This window comes from Macaca nemestrina, chromosome 9, assembly GCF_043159975.1.
Source record: "Macaca nemestrina isolate mMacNem1 chromosome 9, mMacNem.hap1, whole genome shotgun sequence".
In the NCBI taxonomy this organism is placed as follows: Eukaryota; Metazoa; Chordata; class Mammalia; order Primates; family Cercopithecidae; genus Macaca; species Macaca nemestrina.
In genome coordinates, this window is record NC_092133.1 from 109,523,147 (window position 1) to 109,542,565 (window position 19,419).

Here is a 19,419-nt window from a genome sequence, read left to right on the forward strand (position 1 = left end):
CGTAGAATAGAACAAAATAAAATTATTCATAACTGCAGAACCCAGCAACAACCAGTATTCACACACACACACGTTGGAGTCATGCTGTGTTCACGTATTCGTATCCTGATTATTTCAACATTATTTTTCATACAATAGGAATTTTCCCTGGTGTGAATTTTATTGTAACTATTTTAATGAGTGTAAAACATTTCATTGTAGGTTGTATTCTGTCTTCTGTCAATTTTGGACATTCATGCTCTTTCTCTTTTTTTCACATTATAATATTTATCTTAAAATTGTTAAATATTCATCCATCTTTTTGCTTACATGGAGCATTATTTAATGTAGCCAGATGCCCATATTTTCCCTTAGGAAAAGCCTTGATCTACATATATATTTCTAGATGAAGTGATATTTGCATACAATATACTTGAGTAGTAATGTGTAATGAATTAGTCTTTTGAATTTTCTTTGGCTTTACTCTTCAAATACTAATCTTGCTGTCTGCATTTTATGCTGTTTGTATTTTAGTCTGAGAGCTCATATATAAATATGATTAAATGGTATTTTATTTTCAGTTATAAAAAGCCTTCTCATCTTTTCAGTATTCAGATGGAAGGAAAGCATACTTGCTGCTTAGGTACAAAGCATTCAATTTCTTTATTTCTGTGAAGCCCATGAGAGCTTACCTATGCTGTCATGCTTCAAGATGTTATAAATTCTTATGAGTGTGTCGTGGTTCAGGTTTTCTGTGTAAAATTGTGGAAATAAATTAGTTGTGCATTCATAGCCCTCTGATTTAGTGATCTCTAGTGGTTAAAAACAGTTAACCTTTTTAAATAACTCATCTTCATAGTTAAGTGGTTTATATTCCTCCAAGTTAAATGAATAAATTATTTTAGAATAATGTTATCAATCAATTAAAATCTCTTGTTTCTAAGCAGGAAAGTTGTATTCTGATACGTTAGAGCACCATCAGGTCAAACTCTCTCCTTTGGTTCAAAACCACAAATGAGAGGTGGAGTCTTCCTTGTTGAAATAGTGGTCATAATCTCATTCCACTATTAGGCTTAGTGGGCAGGGTGTACAGATGATGATGATACTCTATTGCCTGAGAGCCTGAAGAGTCCAAGGGTCCCATGGGCTGCTGGATTTCTGAAAAATTTTCACGCTTTTATTCGGAAGTGAGATGGAGAGGGTAAGGGAGCTGTGGCTTTTTTCAAAGTTATTTGACATACTCACCTTTGTGTCCAGTGTTTTGTGGCTGACTACCTTTTCCAACTGTTTTAGGGAACATTTTGCTCACACTTGGTGTGGAAAGTTTCTTGCTAGAGGCTGTATTTTCATTTGAGAGTAAACGTGGTTAATATTTTATCCTGCAGGAGAGTATTTCAATCGGTGTGAATACTTTAATCATCTTTGCCACCTCTTTGGTCTTCCTTATTAAGTCAGTGTTGCTGTGAATATAGAGGCCAGCTAGTCTGTGGAGAGCGTGTGATTCATCCCATCAAGAAAGATGTAATGAGCTCTTAGAAGAATCAGCCCACCATGCAGTGCTGGGGATAAGGACTATGGACTATTTCACTGTGCAGTTGCTACAAGCCATTGTTCCGTCCCTGTAAATAATGAGTGGCATTGTTTTTGTAAATTATATTTCCTTCTAAACAATTAACATAGGTAGACTTAGTATAAAACCAGTTGTGGACAAGTGTCCAAAAGAGATTCTTACCTGATTAGGGAAAGGGGAAGAAGGTAATAAAGGGAACCTATTGCATTGGCATCATTAGCTTCCTTTTCTTTTGATTTTTTAAAGGGAGACCTTGAACTGTTTCTTACCTGCTGGGTTTATTATTTCTATTTGGTTTAGTTGCTTGGCATGTTTGGTATCTTTCCAATACCCCTGATACACACAACCTCTTGTAAGAGATGCTTTCTTAGTTATGTCTTTGTCGTCTTGCTTTTCTTTCTATTAGAAAGATGAGATGTTTTGTCTAAGTTTAGGAAATTACTTTTATAAACATTTTTGAAGTATATTTCAAGGTTCCCCAACCTCCTTTTTTCCCCTGATAGTAATACAGCTTGCTCTTTGCATATATACAGTAATGAAGGGTATATAGAAGCAGGGAAATGCCATCAGGCTTCTGTGTCCATGGGTTCTGCATCCATGGATTCAACCAAGATTAGATTGAAAATATTTGGAACAACAACAAAAAAAGAATCGTTGTGTCTGAACACGTAGAAACTTTCCTTTGTCCTTATTTCCTAAATAACACAGTGTAACACCTATTTACACAAAGCATTTTCTTTGTATTAGATCATGTAAATCATCTAGACATCATTTAAACTATATGGGAGCATGTGCATAGGTTATGTGCAGTACTCCACCATTTCATGTAAGGGTCTTCAGCATCTGTGGATTTTGGTATCTGCGAGGGGTCCTGGAACCAGTCCCCCAAGGATACTGAGGCATGATTGTAATTTGAAATTTTGAAGATGACTAGTAATGACATTTTGATGTATTAACTTTAGGACTTCTGTGGAGCATGGCTCTATACAGATGTTGGCTATTCTTACTACCAGGGGGAACATCCAGGTATAGTTTAATTTCCTGCAATTTTTCCCAATTTCTGCTGTATTGAGAATTTTCCTATGCCTCATAAATATGGCTAGTTTGCATAATGTTATATTATGTGCTGATTTTTTATAGTTAATGTTTAACTCTATTTGATGGTTTTTTTCTGTCATATGACATTTATTTTTTTGTCAATTTTGTTTGCTTTTATAAGTAACCTTTAGAAGTACCCTTCAGAGAATGTCCTTGTATATCAATTTATGTTGGCATCTCTGATTATTTTCTTTGACTAGATTCCTCAAGTAGACTTATTTGGTAAGGAGTTGAACATTTTTAAAGCTATTGGTAATTGTTTCACATAAATTCCAGACTAATAAAGTATGAAGTAGTTAGGATGTATAAAATGCTCTGAGAAGTCCTAGATAGGATAGGAGTGAGGTTGGGGGTGGTGGTGAAGGAAACAAGCAGCTGGTACTATTCCTGAGTTCCAGAACTTACTCTCTCACTAGATAGCTTAAGGGTTCTACATGAATGCGTATCAGAATTACCTGTAGACTTCCAAGAGATGAAACACAGGCATTACTCACGCCAACAGATTCCTTTACCCACTCCAGAAAATTTGTGTGTTTCCTTAAAGCTCTTCTGTGGTTTTCAGGGCTCAGTCTTTTTTTTTTTTTTTTTTTTTTTTGCCCCAGAACGTCGGGTCTAGCTGAAAACAGAAAGTGTGGTTACATTTTAAGGGAGAGGAAATAGAAGTATAGTCATGCCTCGCTTAATGACAGAGATACATCCTGAGAATTGCATTGTTAGGCGATTTCATCCTTGTGTGAACATCATAGAGTGCACTTACACAAACCTCGATGGTGTAGCCTACAATACACCTAGGTTACATGGTATATCCTGTTCTTCTAGGCTGCAAACCTATACAGCATGCAACTATACTGAATAGGCAGCGGGGACACAATGCATTCGTATTTAGATATTTGTATATCCAATATATCTAAACATAGAAGAAGTACAGTAAAAATACAGGATTTTAATCTTATGTGATCACCATTGTATATGTGGTCCATTGTTTATAAGAACGTTATTATGGGGTGCATGACTGTATTTTTTTTTTCTTTTGAGATATCTTCTCTTTAAGCTAATTTTTCTATAATAGCAGAATAGAATCTAGTACATTTGCTGTATTTGGGTTTGTGACATTTCACTTCCTCTCATACTTAGATTGCACAAATGTATCTTTTTTTTTTTTTTTTTTTTTTTTTTTTTTTGAGACGGAGTCTTGCTCTGTCGCCCGGGCTGGAGTGCAGTGGCGCGATCTCAGCTCACTGCAAGCTCCGCCTCCCGGGCTTACGCCATTCTCCTGCCTCAGCCTCCCGAGTAGCTGGGACCACAGGCGCCCGCCACCTCGCCTGGCTAGTTTTTTGTATTTTTTAGTAGAGACGGGGTTTCACCGCGTTCGCCAGGATGGTCTCGATCTCCTGACCTCGTGATCCGCCCGTCTCGGCCTCCCAAAGTGCTGGGATTACAGGCTTGAGCCACCGCGCCCGGCCAAATGTATCATTTTTAAATGAAAATTAAATTAGAGTCTTTTAAAAGTCCTACAACTCATTGAATATTGAATGTTGACTATCAATGCAAAAATAGAACTGGAAATATTTTTCTAGATTGAACCCTTAATAAAAACAATGTTTCTGTCTACTGTTTCTTTCTGTGTGTTCCTTCATTCCTTTCAAAACCCCTTTGTTTCTTCTTTTCCTTCCCTTCCTTTTCCCCTTCTCCTTCCCTTCCCCTTCCCTTTCCCATTCCTTTCCCATTCCTATTCCTTTCCCTTTCCCCTCTCCGTTCTCGTTCCGTTCCCTTCCCCTTCCTCTTCTGCTTCCTCTTACCCATCCTTTCCCCTTTTCTTCCCTTCCCCTTCCCCTTTTTCCCCCTTCCCTTCCCCTTCCCCTTTTTCCCCCTTCCCTTCTCCTTCCCCTTTTTTCCCCTTCCCTTCCCCTTCTCCTTTTTTCCCCTTCCCCTCCCCTTCCCCTTTACTTTCCCTTCCCCTTCCCATTCCCTTTTCCTCCCTCCCCTTCACCTTTCCCTTCCCCTTCCCTTCCCCTCCCATTCCTTTCCCTTTCCCTTTCCCTTTCCCTTTCCCTTTCCCTTCCCCTTCCCCTTCCCCTTCCCCTCCCCCTTCCCCTCCTCCTTCCCGTCCCCCTTCCCTTTCCTCCCCTTCCCCTTCCCTCCCTTTCCCCTTTTCCTTCCACTTTCCCTTCCCTTTATCCTCCCCTCCCCTTCCCTCCCCTTCCCTCCCCTCTCCCCTCCTGCTTCCCCTCCCCCCCTTTCCCTTCCTCTTCCTTTTTCCTTTTTCTCCTCTCCTCCTCCTCTCCTCCTCCTCTCCTCTGCTCTCCTCTGCTCTCCTCTCCTCTTCTTTTCTTTTCTTTTGCTACTGTCTGGCTGTGCTCTATTGCCCAGTCTGGAGTTCAGTGCATGGCTTACTGCAGTTTCAGCCTTGTGGGTTCAAGTGATCCTCCCATCTCAGCCCATGGAGTAGCTTGGACTACAAGCATGGACCACCCCACCCAGCTATTTTTTTTTTTTTTTAAAAGAGATGGGGTCTCACTATGTTGCCCAGGCTGGTCTTGAACTCCTGGGCTCAAGTGATCCTCCCATCTTGGCCTCCCAATGTGTTTGGATTACAGGCCTGAGCCACTGTGCCTGCCCCAGTTTGACTTCTTGATTTCTGCTTCTCATTTATTCTTTCTAATTTACAAGGCCAACTGTCATATTAGTAAATTTGAAAGCACTATTTTATTTCTAAACTACGTTTTTAAAAGTTTATTTATTTTTTTGCCTTTATGCTCTGTTGGATTTGAAGAAGATTATTTTAAAACACAAAATACACTTGACCAGTTGGCTGCTGAGAAAAGTTGTTTATCGTTTGGTTATTTGTGAGCCAAGCATAGCTTCCAGCATTATGGTAACCATCCAAAAGCTTAAAGGATGAGATGAGATAGTTCTTTAGCATCACAAGTCCTCCGTGACAGACCTGTAGCTCTCTTTAATTTTCTGCGGCATTAGTTTCAAGGGAGATCCAGCTGAGAGTAGACTTTAAACTATTCTGCTGCAACGTTTGTATTTCCTATTAGCAGTGTCTATATCTATAAATTTTACCCTTCTATTTTGCATATTAAAATATCTTAATTTGAATACAGCACATTTTTGGACTTTCAGTTATGGTTATAATTATTTCTACAATAGGCAGGGCTCACTGAGTTATTGATAACCTCATCTCATCGATTTCTATGCTACATTAGGAATACAGTCTGCCTTCATATGCTTTAAATATTTTGTGTTCAAAGTGATAAAATCCTAAGGTGTTACTGATAAAATTTTGGAGCCTGGATGTGATATTTTTAGAGTTCACAAACTACTACAGGATGCAATATTTTTAGAGTTCACAAACTACTATGGGAGTATAAATCCCAAATAAAGTCAGAAGCCTTCTTGTGTGCCCTCAAAGTTGCATATATCACAGAGAGAAATGAATATGTTATACCCGATTGTCTTGACTTAGGGGAGAGGACCAGGAAGTATCATTGGTTAAATTGTATGGAACAAAATTTTGTGTAGTCTATATACATTGAAAAATATTTTAATCTCATTTGATCTCATTTCATCTTTTTATTTATTTTTTTTCTTGAGATGGAGTCTCACTCTGTTGCCCTGGCTGGAATGCAGTGGCGTGATCTCAGCTCACTGCAACGTCTGCCTCCGGGTTCAAGCGATACTCTTGCCTCAGCCTCCCCAGTAGCTGGGATTACAGGCGCTTACTACCACGCCTGGTTAAGTTTTTGTATTTTTAGTAGAGACAGGGTTTCACCGTGTTGGCCAGGCTGATCTTGACCTCCTGACCTCAGGTGATCTATCCTCCTTGGTCTCCCAAAGTGCTGGGATTACAGGCATCAGCCACTGTGCCTGGCTTCATGTTTTTAAGCTAGTTTCTATTTTTAATTTTTTATAATTTAGCTTATAAACCTACCTATTTTCAGTTGTGAAGTTAGATCTAGTCCCTTCAAGTCCTGTTATTAACAAGTAGAGTATCAGATGGATTGCTGCCACTGGAGCACCTGTTTGCATTCTGAGGGCTCTGGCTTTGAGCATCCTTTCTTTTAATTTTGCATATATTCCTGCTACTGTTATCATCTGGGCTGCCTTTGGAGAAATGTGTTCCAGTCAACATTTCTCGAAATTTGGTAGTAGAAATGGTTTCCATTTATTTTACCTATAAGCCATAACTGTTTTTGTGGTTTTAATATTTTCAGTAATGATAACCAAGTTGTTTTTGAATACTTGCTATTCCTAGGCATTATGCCATGCTTGGTATGTTACATGTTATATATAATTTAATTATACCTATGCCAGAAGTATAGGCACTGTTGCTGTACCCATTTTATTGGTGAGCAAGTAGAGCCCTACAGAGTTTAAATAACTCACCTAATAATTCAACCAGCTGTTAAATGATAAAGTTATGATATAAATGTGCTGAGTTCTTGTGGCTGGATACTTGCACTTTTGTTTTTACTTTTTATTGGGGCATCTTGTTGCAATAGCTGTTTTATTTGCACTTTATGTTTTTTTGTGGGGGGAGGGGAGAGTAAGGTTTCAATAGACATTACTCAAATTCCCTGAATCACATTTTCTAAAATTGTAGTTTTTAGCCATAAATGGAGGACAGAAATAGTTTCCTTGAATATTAATATCCTGTTTATAGAACATGCTTTTTCTGCTAATGAGGTTGTAGAGAGGAACTCAGGTCTTTAGAAGTTTGTGCCATCCATTTCTTTACTCTCAGTGCTTCCCATGTGGCAATGTAATTCTTCACAAAAGTCATTACTGTATGAGAAACAATATGTAGGATAAGATTATGACAAATGAGAGTAAACACTTTCTACATTAAGAAAAAAAGTATCTGTGGAGATAGTGTACCTGAGGAGGCACTTTCACAATTAAAGGGAAAGCTAAGGTAGACTGTACCTATGGACTTTCACAGAAATTACCCAATTCTTCTGCTCATCCATCCAGTCCATTGGAGTTTGGATTGTGGGCTGAAAAGTGGAAGGAAGTGGTAATTATCTTACATTGTCAGGCTAGTTATATGTGATGTAAATCTCTTCATTTTCAAATTGTAGTAATTTATTTAAATATATATGTGTATATATATATTCGTTTTTAAATTCAGATGAAAAATATTTAGATAAATATAAAATATTTATGATGCACATCTAAATAATGTATAAGACTGTAGGTATTTTGGAATTAGGCAACCGCTATAAGTATTTTACTATCTCTCTCCCTCTCTCTAGCATCTGTTCCCTTTTTTTTGTATTGTGCATAGTACTCTTGATGCAAAATGCTATTGTTACTTATAATTTTAGTTTTGGAGCGTACATGTTTAGAGTTGAGCATTTTTGAAAGAAAATGAAATGTTGGGTATTTCTTGCCTTCAAAGTTAAGCACTTTCTAAAATGTTTTTAAATTGTTTCAGATATAAATTTGTTTTTCAGAGCAGCTTTAGTCAAATGTTGCTCCTCATGTTTAGTGTAGTGTAAGAAAGTGAGTCAAGAACTTCAAAATTTAATTGGACCTGAAATGTTTGTTTATTTATTCTTTCACACACTCACCTTTCTTGTTTTAAGGAGTATAGGTCGAAAATGGTGGTCCCATATTCTCCATTCCTGCCCACTGCTGATAGTGGAATGCTGGTGGTTCTAGGGGAATTCCAGGACCATGCTGGCCCTTATGAAATACTGTGCAGGAAAGCAAGTGGAGGCTGTGGTTAGTGCAGCTTTCCTTTAGGCTCCATCCTTCAGTTCCTCAGAGTCCAAAAGTGGAAAACATTTTTGTAATTTTTTATAAATGTTAAACTCCCCCCATCTATCTCCTCACCTCTTTCTGCATGTTTTCTTAGGATAAAGAAGATAATCTAAGTAATACCTGGAAAGAGATTTTCTTTTTTTTTTTTTGGAGACAGGATCTCTCTCTGTTGCCCAGACTGGATTGCGGTCATCCAACTGTTGCTCACTACAGTCTCAAGCTCCTGGAATTAATCAGATCTTTGTATTGTAAAACAATTTTAGGCTGGGCACAGTGCCTCACACCTATAATCTCAGCACTTTGGGAGGCCAAGATGGGAGGATTTCTTGAGGCCAGGAGCTTGAAACCAGATTATGAGCAACATAGTAAGATTCAGTCTCTACAAAAAATAAAAAAAATTAGCCATGTGTGGTGATGTGTGCCTGTAGTCTCAGCTACTCGGAAGGCTGAGGCGGGTGGATCACTTGAGCTGGGCAGGTTGAGGCTTCAGTGAGCTATGATTGTGCCTCTGCACTCCAGCCTGGGTGACAGAGCGAGGCCCTGTCTCCCACAAAATAATAAAGAAAACTTAAAACAAAATTAAAATATTATTTGAAGAATGAAATGAGACAATTTTAAAGCCAACATTTTATGTATAATCATTCTTAACACTGTATAGTATTTCTTAGTGAACCAACCATCTCTATGAAAATATAATTTGTGATCAAAGATTATATCATCGTTTTGAATTCAAGAAATGCCTTCCCATGTGTTGAGATCCTTGTGTAGCAGTGACTACATACCAGAAATTATTGTCATTACACGCCTAAACTATGGTTCCATGTTAGATTAAGAATGAGAAGTTGGAAATTTTATTACTCATGATTGAGTGGAGGCTAGGCTGGTGGTGCACACCTGTAATTCCATATTTTGGGAGGCTTAGGCAGGAGGATCATTTGAACCCAGGAGTTTAAGACCGACCTCGGCAATATAGTGAGACCTTGTCTCTCCAAAAAGTTAAAAAATTAGCTGAGTGTGTTGGCTTACATCTGAGGTCTTAGGTACTTGGGAGTCTGAGGTGGGAGGATCACTTGAGCCCGGGCGGTGGAGGTTGCAGTTAGCCAAGATTGTGCCATTGCTCTCCAGCCTGGATGACAGAGTGAGACCCTGTCTCAAAAAAAGAAAAAGGAAATTGAGTGAGTAGAATTTGGGCATTGAGGTGGGTAGATGTAACCATGAGAATAGGTTGCCATCCTCATCTCCACAATTTATGTGTTACCATTTCTGCAAATCCCTGTTTCTTCTCTGAATCAGTAAGAGGTTAACCTGGCTGTTGTCTCTAGCTTGTTCCTTCCAGCTTTAAAATGCTGTATCCAGAATTTTTCATGGCTTCCTTCTCTGTCAAAGTGGATTAGGAACAGCTGAGGAAATTGGTTCAAACAAGCACCCTGGATGTGCTTGAGTTTTGCTAAACTTTCTCTTCTCCTTGGATTCCCTGCTTGGCTCTCTGGACAGATCCGGTGGCTTCAGAGAAATCTGTGCCCCTTTTGGTGTGATCAGACCTGCGTCTCCAGGAGAGATTTTTGAGCAATCCTTTTTCATATTGGATCCCTTTATGTTCATAGTCTGATACAGATCCATACTCCTGCGATTATTTTTCTTGTTTGATTTATAAAGACCGTTAACAAGATACTGGCCAGTTATAGGTTATGACTTAAAACTTAAATGTCATGCTTCTGATTTTGCCAGTGTATCAACTTGAAGGGTTTGCTTCCGTGACAGGAATTGTATTTGGAAACTTAATTGTAATTTTCAGATTCTTTCTAATATAGAAATTTTTCTATATTAGAATTCCACCACGAAAATTTTTTGGCATATTCAGCATTCTTGAGTTTCTCACCAAATTAAATGAATTTTATTATCTAGAAGATACTGAGTATGTATCAGAATGACTGGAAAAGGCATTATCAAATGTGGAGAATGATATAGTTCATTTTTCAGGTCAGAATGAGTTTTAAGAACTATGGATAATACCTTTAACATTTCAAAGGAAAAATCAGTAAAAATTTGATGTGTGTGTTAGGATATTTTATTTTGTATATTATTAATTTGTTGGATAGTTAATTTGCTTGGATAGATTATTTTCAAATTGTTTTACTTATTCCTGTTCAAAACTTTAACTCAGTTGAAAATTGGCTGGGCACGGTGGCTCACGCCTGTAATCCCAGCACTTTGGGAGGCCGAGGCAAGCGGATCACCTGAGGTCAGAAGTTCGAGACCAGTCTGCTGAACAGGGCGAAAAAGCCTGTCTCTACTAAAAATACAAAAAATTAGCCAGGCGTGATGGCGGGCGCCTGTATTCCCATATGCTTGGGAGGCTGAGGCAGGAGAATTGCTTGAACCCTGGAGACGGAGATTGTGGTGAGCCGAGATTGAGCCACTGCACTCCAGTCTGGGCCACAAGAGTAAAACTTCATCTTAAAAAAAAAAAAAAAAAAAGAATAAAAAGAAAGTTGACATTTAAAAATGAAATATTACTTAAGAAATTTGAGCTAAATTGGTGCTACAGTATGTCTTTTGGCATTCAAAATCTCTGGATTCTGACCAGTGTTTCTGGTTGCAGGCTCCACCATAGTTTAGCAAACTATTTATTATCACTAATGATCCCAATGTGGTTGTTTTGACAACAAATGTATGGATGTTTGAGTTTCCTCTTTGTCTTGCCATAGTTCTGTTATAACAGCTTTATAAACACATACTCTTTCCTTTGTCTTTTCCACACCTCTCATTAATAGTTATTAAGAATGTGGGGGAAACATGTTAGCAAAAAGGAAAAGTAAGATGTACACATGTACCAGTGCTGATTTATGTGCTGGATACTGGCTTAGGAATTACAGATAATATAGGAACAGATTGCTTGGCATCAGTTCTACAACATTAGGCATTACATGTAGGAAGTTGCTTTGCATGGATTTCAAATATTGCTTTTTAGTTAGTTCATTATACTTAGGAATAGACGTGCACCTAGGGTAAATGATAACGAATACTGTGTTTGGAATAAAAGCCTAGATTTCCTTATTTAAAGAAGAGTCTTAATAGGCATTTAGTTTATTTAAACTAATAGCAACTGCCAAAGTATCTGCCTTCATTTACAAGTTGGTGATTAAACCTGCTTTTTGTGTGTGTGAGTCATTTTATTTCACCCTTATCTGTCTCTCTTTTTTTTCTGTTTCTATTTAGTTTTTAGAAGATGAATGAATGAAGGTCAGAAAGTACAGATCATATTTATAGATCACCTTCTGGTTGTTATCTTCTCACTTTAGCTATGGCATTGCTTCCAAGGTCATACTCTGGTGTATCCATAAGGAGGTACAAAAGATAAACTCCTGCCACAAAGGCAGTAAGGAGTCTGCTACATTAAATCAGTAATATGATTGCTGATAATTTTAGCAAGCTTCTTGTAATTAAAATTATTCTGGCCGGGCGCGGTGCCTCACACCTGTAATCCCAGCACTTTGGGAGGCCCAGGCGGGTGGATCACGAGGTCAGGAAATCAAGACCATCCTGGCTAACATGGTGAAACCCCGTCTCTACTAAAAATACAAAAAATTAGCTGGACGTGGTGGCGGGCGCCTGTAGTCCCAGCTACTCAGGAGGTTGAGGCAGGAGAATGGCATAAACCCAGGAGGCGGAGTTTGCGGTGAGCCGAGATTGCGCCACTGCACTCCGGCCTCTGCAACAGAGCGAGACTCCGTCTCAAAAAAAATTATAAGCCATTATTATTAATTTTACTTCAGTCTCCTAATTTTAGATTAAATATCCTGAAAATAGTTCCCTTCGTTTTTTGTGTATCGTTTCCTGGAGAAATAATTAAGTAGAACATTGAATTTTCTTTTACCGTAATTACAGTGTTGAAAAATGTGAAATGTAAAATCTTAACATCTCATGGGCATATTTGAAACCATATGATACATGGAGGTTCTGAATGAAATGTATATGCATTGAGTATTTTGTATTTCAAAATATGGTATGATTTCTCATAATTCTTTAAAAAATTGAAATTTTTGCACTGAAGTGAGGTGGAAACATAGTTGGGTTTCCTATGCCAACATAGAAATGTTTATTACTTCTGTAATGTTCATGAAACCCCAGTTCTGACTTCTGCAACATAGGGATATAGTCTTGCCAAGAAATCTGACCATCAGCTAAATAGCTGTTTCTGGGAGATAAAGCCTTGGAGTTGCAGCTTAGTATGCCGGGAATGAGCTTCTATCTCAAGGCATTGGGTGGGTTCTACATGATTTTACTGAATTGTAATAAGCTTGGTGAGGGCTGAGGTGGGAGAAGACACTTACTTTCCCTACCCTGAAAGAGATTTTCTCCATAGTCAGGATACCACTACCAGGGAGCAGCAAATTAATATGCATTTCCCAGCTGGAGTGGCTTTTTGACACCTGATGCTGTGGCGGTACATTTAGATGATAAGGAAAATCCCTGATCACAGCAGGAACATCTGTTTTTTTCTGGCAAGAAGGAAAATTTCCCACCTAGCACAAAGCTGAGCGGCTATTTGGGGCAGCCTCATAAGTGGAGGATTAAAGTTATAATTTAAAAAAGGGAGAATAATTTCTTATGGCATTTTTCTTGTATAATCTTTTAGATAAAGTAATAATTCTAACAAATTTATGACATTAGTAAGTTTTATAATCATTAGAATTGTGTATATTTGATTTAAAATTTTTGGTTTATAGTTATAATTTGATTCATAAGTGAGTGTATATAGTCTTGAATAGACCAGTTACGACTGCCATATTTTAACAATTATTTACACTAAAGCAAATATTTTCAAATTGAAAATAGAGTGCATGATGTATATTTCAATGGACAGTGGTGAGTATCTAGTATAAATTGTGTTGTAGAAAATATTTAATACATTGTATGCTGCGATGTTTATCATAAATACAGACACACAGCTTTACAGGCCTACAGTCCTTGTATGCACTTGATACACATTGTATGCAGTAGATGGTGAACTAGATTTGTGGCCAGATTTCAGGATTGGGAGGAAGAAACATGACTGAAACGCTAGTAGGACCTGCATGATGCTGTCAGAAATATAACAAGTATGTTGATAGGAATTAATAGTGTATTTTAAAAATTCTTCAATTGATTGATAATTCAAGATTGCTGTAAATAACTGCAGTTTTCATACATTATACATAAGTCAATATATGGATTCATTATTGATTTTACATGAATTAGGAAAATTGCTTTGTTATGAGAGTGAACGCCAGTTTTAGTTTTATTATCCATGAACTCAAAGTTGATTCCACAATTATAAAATTGTGGAATTCTTCAAATGTAGTGGAAAATTGCAGACCTTGCTATCTTCAGCCGTTCTGTCTCTTAATCTGATTATTGTGTGTTGCTGTGCTGCAGGTACTGCATGTCATAATTGACTTACATGGAGAAACAGTGTACTATTTTTTCTATGCGATTGGAAATAATCACATTTGCCAGAGACATCATATGCTGTAGGTGTGACATGAAATTGAAATAGGCATATAACAGTGGTATACATCTTTTAGTATAAATCTAAAAATACAATCATTACATTTCACCGAAAATACATTTTACTAAAGTTTATCTTAATACCTCTTCGAAGTATTCCCTAAACAATTTTTAAAACAACTTATCAAAATATTCTTTTAAAATTCCAGGATTCTGAAACCATGTGAAATAGGCAACATAAAAAATATTCATGAAAATGTCACCCAGGTTGGTGTAAGCCACTGTGCTAAGTGCTTGGGTTTAAAGGTGAATGATGATTTCCCCAGGCTTCCCTGTAAGAGTAGAAATAGCAGTTTTTAAAGTTAGCTAAATTATAAGTTAGAACCATAATTAAAGTAAAATTAGAACAGAGTGGTAACAGAAAGCATGGCATGATTAGTTCTATTGAGAATCAGGGACTACTTGTTAGAAAGTAGCATTTGAACTGGGCTTTGGAGAATGTTCAGTATTTCTATAGGAGAAATGATATTGGAAGTCCAGGTCTCAAAGAAAGCAAGAATGAAGGTGAAGAAATTTGTGTGGCACAGCAAGCACCATTGTCTGAAATTCCCTCTGGTCTACCTACAGTGTTTGCTGGAGGTTTGATGTGACCCAACATACGTTTTAGGAAACTCCTCTGCCAGAAAGTGGTGCAGAACATTTTTAGAGAGGCTGCGACTAGAGCCTGTGTCCAGTTAGAAGGCCACTGTTAAAATGTCAGGTCAGAGACAAGCTGATCCTGAACTAGGTTTATGGCCGAGGACCAAAATCAGCAAAAATGTTGGATCAATAAGACCTAGAAGCTGTGGAGATCAAAGATGGAGGAAAGAGAGTAAAACTAATTCTAAATATTTTAGGGAATGGTGCCTGAGCAAAATAGGGAGCTCAGTTTCGAGGTGTCTTTGGGACCTCTTGTTGGAAACTGAGATCATGAATTCAGGAAACAGTTTCGTTTTCGTGACTTATGCCTGAAAGTTGTCAGGGTGGGATGTGGTGAAATTGTGCAGTTTTTGAGCTTGTCCAGAGAGGTAATACTCAGCAGTTCATAGAGCTAACAAGACCATTTACGGGAAGAGGAAAAGTGCCATAGATTCAGGAAGGAGCAGAGGGGTGGGTACCAGTAGCATACTGGATTCCAGACACCAAAAGGTGACAATTGTGTGGAGCCTGATCTCTTCATTTCAAAAGTAGACTCGTTTTCTTTTCAAGTGGTATTTTGTCACTATGCAAATATCCAGTTATCTATCAACTCTTAAAATGGTTTTAGTATGGTTATCTTTGCCTGAATTAATTATTTCATTAGGAATTGAAAATGGTCATGTTTCTAATTCTGTTATTAGTTCTATTTCTATTATTTGGCATTCTTCTGAAAAGACAAGTTTCCCCTCATCAACTGGTACTGTTGATGTCTCTGAAATACAGTTCCTACTGAAAAGAGAGGGTAGATTTTTAAAAATACTTTTGGTTTAATTATTCATTTTCTAAGTAAGCAGTTGGTGTAATAATCACCTCAAATGGTGGGAAATGAGTATGAAAGCCTGGTCCCTAGTCAATGATAGCCTCGATTTTTATTTTTGACATAAAAATTATACTTGCATTTCAGTGTACTTTAAATCCTCCTTCTCTTTGTAGACACATAAGGTTCTGTCACTAATAAATAAGGTTCTGTCGTTAGTAAGTTTACCCTTTATGACTTACCTGAATTTCTGTGATTTATAAAAAATTCTTACCAGAATAAGCTTATATCTATGGACTATCATATGAAACAGTATTTCCTTTCCTTTTTTCTGAAGCTTAAGTTTTAAGGAGAGACTTAGTATCTTGAGATACGGTGAACTTTAGTTTCTAGTTTGCTTCCTTAGTTAGTTTTTTGTCCATGTATTCTCCTTGCCATTTCTATTAAAAAACAAACAAACAAACAAACAAAAAACTTGCTGCTAAAGTTCCATCTCGCTACTGAGTTTTTAAAGATTTTATTTCTTGCAGGTTAATTCTTAAAGTTTATAAAGTTTCATGTCCAAAGTTTATGTTGGTAAATGTTTATCAATTTTTTTTTGTTTGAACATATGTCCCAATATTGACATAAACCCAAGACTATGAATTCATTTTTAAGTTTTATTCCCTGATGGAACTCATGAAGGAAGAGCAAATAGTATCCTGATCTATAACTAAGTTATACACACTGCAAACCTATTCTATTGCACTTTTTTGTTTCTGTGTTTGTATTGAGTGTTCATATAGTTTAGCATATGAAGAGTAAGTATCAATCCCACATGTAATAGTTATAGCCAGATTACTCTTAACAGTGTTACTAAGGACAATATGTTAGTACTTCTAACTTGGTGTACTGAGTTAAGTGGATCCAACTAACGGTAATATTTTACTTTGTTCTTGTAGGAGATGATTTAGATTTAGTCATTGAACTAAAAAGTATGACTCTCCTAGTTTATCCTAGGTTTCTCATTTCTTTTTAGAACATTGAAATGAAGTTTTACAGCTCATAAGCCAAAGGAAGTTACTATAATTTTTTATTTGAAAGAAATATCAAGTAGCATTTGGTTGTTCTGGGGAGTATTAAAAACTTAGTTGATAAATATTTATTTATGTAAAGACATCACTTGTCATATTCATGTCACAGTGAACAATTATGTATCTATTATGTAACAAATAATTGTGAAAGGCCAGTTTTTTCCCCTGATACTTGAATTAATGCTGACTACTAACTTGTGAAGTAGGTAATAGAAACAACCTGGATAATCTAAATCTCTTATCCAAAAATCACAAAACCATAAGGCTTTGAAGAAAGGGCAAATTTATTAGTCTTCCTTATTTTTAGCATTTCTGATGAATTAAGATGGTACCTCATAATTTAGTTATGAGACTGGGAAGAAGAGAAAATGCTCCAGTTGAGAAAGAGTGAAAGTCTCATATAGAAGTTCACTTTTCGGTGCACGTACTTGGTTTAGGTGATTGATTTGGGTAGGAGTGCAAAGTGTAGTGTTGTGTCTGTTGTGTGCTGTGTGTGCCCTTCCTGCTGTAATTATTAGACTTGCCTGTCCTCGGCACATGGTTATAATTCCAAGGTCTAATCTGGGTGGAATGTTCTCAATCAGCTATTTTGTATAGGATTGGAAAGATGTTTTAAATATGTAGAATCATTTTTCTGCTACTTTTGAAAAACCAGGTGCATTACTGATTTGCAAGGTCTGGTTTTTTACAAGACGCCTTTTTGTTTCTTTTTGAATAGAAAGATGAAAACTACAGAAGCCTCCCACGGGATACTAGTAACTGGTCTAACCAATTTCAGAGAGACAATGCTCGCTCGTCTCTGAGTGCCAGTCACCCAATGGTGGGCAAGTGGCTGGAGAAACAAGAACAGGTAACATGACAAATCCTTATATGTGCGTCATTGCTGTAACATCCTGTCCCATAGCCCAAAGATATTTCTCCCATCTCAATCATTGGTGATGATTAAAAGTAAATTATTTTAACAAATTTTAGTTAAGTACCAGTCTCTATGTCAGAGTTTGACATAAATGCAGGATATTTCTGGTTGGTCTCTGATCACAGATTTATTGTGAGCAGTTATGAATATTTGCAGTAGTTTCTGACGGTTCAGGGCTTTAGAGTTTGTAATGCAGAGGTGCAGATGTTTGGCAGTGAATCGTGCTGTGAGTGAGTAGACTTTCAAGACTCTTCTTTTCTTTGATAGGCAATAATTCAAAGGATCTGAAGATGCAAATTAAAACTTTCTGTTTTATCTAACTTCACTGTACAAGAGAAATATATCCTATGGTGTTGTTTTAGAATTTAGATTACTGTATTTTGTCATGTTTGGGCACTTATCTGTTCATAAATTTCAAGGACCTATTTTAGGTTTATCAGTCTTTAGAGTTATCTATTTCACTGTGCAGTGCATCCACCTACAATTCATGAAATCAGAATTGTTTACCACTCAGAAATAATTGTTTTCTGCCTTGGAAAGAATGACTGTTTACAAAGTTGTTGCATCACTGTTAGAAAAGTCCTCCTTTCATATGATGACTCAGAATGTATCTGATGAGTTAATTCTTTCAGTGTTTTTTTTTAATGCCTTAGTTGTTTGTTACTGACTCACAATGGGTTTTTTTGGTGGAAGGGAATCCCAGTGTTTTATAATTTTAATTGTGCTTTCTCCCAGCTTTATTGAAGTATAATTGACAAGTAAAAATAGTATATATTTAAAGGGTACAGTGTGAGGTTTTGATATATATATATATATTAATAAAATGATTGACACAATCAAGATAATTTATCCATCACATTACATAGATATGATTTTGTGTGTATATGTGGTGAAAACACTTGAGATCTACTCTGTTAGCAAATTTTTAAAAATTTAATTTAATTTAATTTTTTTGAGATAGGGTCTTGCTCTGTCACCCAGGCTGGAGTGCAGTGGTGCAATCATAGCTCACTGTAGCCTTGAACTTCTAGGCTCAAGTGTTCCTCCTACCTCATCCTCCCTGGTAGCTAGGACTAGAGGTATACACCACCATGCCCAGCTAATTAAAAATTTTTTTTTTTTTTTTTTTTTTTTGTGGAGATGGGGGTCTCACTTTGCTACCCAGGCTGGTCTTGAACTCCTGGCCTCAAGCAGTCCTACTGCCTTGGCCTCCCAAAGTGTCATGGTTATAGGCATGAGCCACTGCACTGTGCCTAGCTTCTTAGCAAATTTCAAGTATAAAATATGTTAATTAGACTCACCATGCTATATGTTAGGTCTCCAGAATTCATTCATCTTACAATTGAAAGTTTTTACCCTATGGCCAATATTTTTCCTTTTTTCACACCCCACTCCCTGTGGTAACTGCCATTCTACTCTATTAGCATAAGTTCATTTTCTTTCTCCTCCAAGATTCCACTTATAAGTAAAATCATACAGATTTTGTCTTTCTGTGTTTGGCTTATTTCTCTTAGCATAATGCCCTTTAGGTTCATCCATGTTGTCACAAATGTCAGAATGTCCTTTTTTATGAAAGGCTGAATAATATTCCATTTTATACATTTATGTGCACACAGACACACACACACACAGTGTATATCACATTTTTTTTGATCCATTCATCTGTTGTAGGTCACTTAGGTTGTTTCCATATCTTGGCTATTGTGAATTTATGTTTCCGTGTACATGGAATTGCAAATATGTCTTTGATATAGTGATTTTATTTATTATGGATATATATGCAGAAGCGGAATTGCTGGATCATATGGTAGTTCTATTTTTGAGGAGGCTTCATACTGTTTCATAGAGGCTGTCCCAATTTACATTACCACCAGAAGTATACCAGGGTTTCCTTCTCTTCGCATCCTTGCTATCACTATATTTTGAGTTTTTGTTTTCTTTTCTTCTTTCTTTTTTCTATTTTTTTGAGAAGGAGTCTTGCTCTGTCGCCCAGACTGGAGTGCGGTGGTACGATCTCGGTTCATCA

General features: G+C 37.1%; 1 protein-coding gene across 28 annotated transcripts in view; it reads left to right on the forward strand.

Annotated features, from left to right (window-relative positions):
• Positions 1-19,419, forward strand: part of LOC105495968 (par-3 family cell polarity regulator) — a 719,051-nt gene that overhangs the window by 360,303 nt on the left and 339,329 nt on the right. For 23 of the 28 annotated variants that reach the window (XM_011765958.3, XM_011765965.3, XM_011765959.3 and 20 more), the window contains one exon: positions 17,196-17,327. The exons of the other annotated variants lie outside the window; for them this stretch is intronic. In XM_011765958.3, the coding sequence (XP_011764260.2) occupies positions 17,196-17,327 (132 nt within the window). The remainder of the gene's footprint in view (positions 1-17,195; positions 17,328-19,419) is intronic. 28 annotated transcript variants of the gene reach the window in all.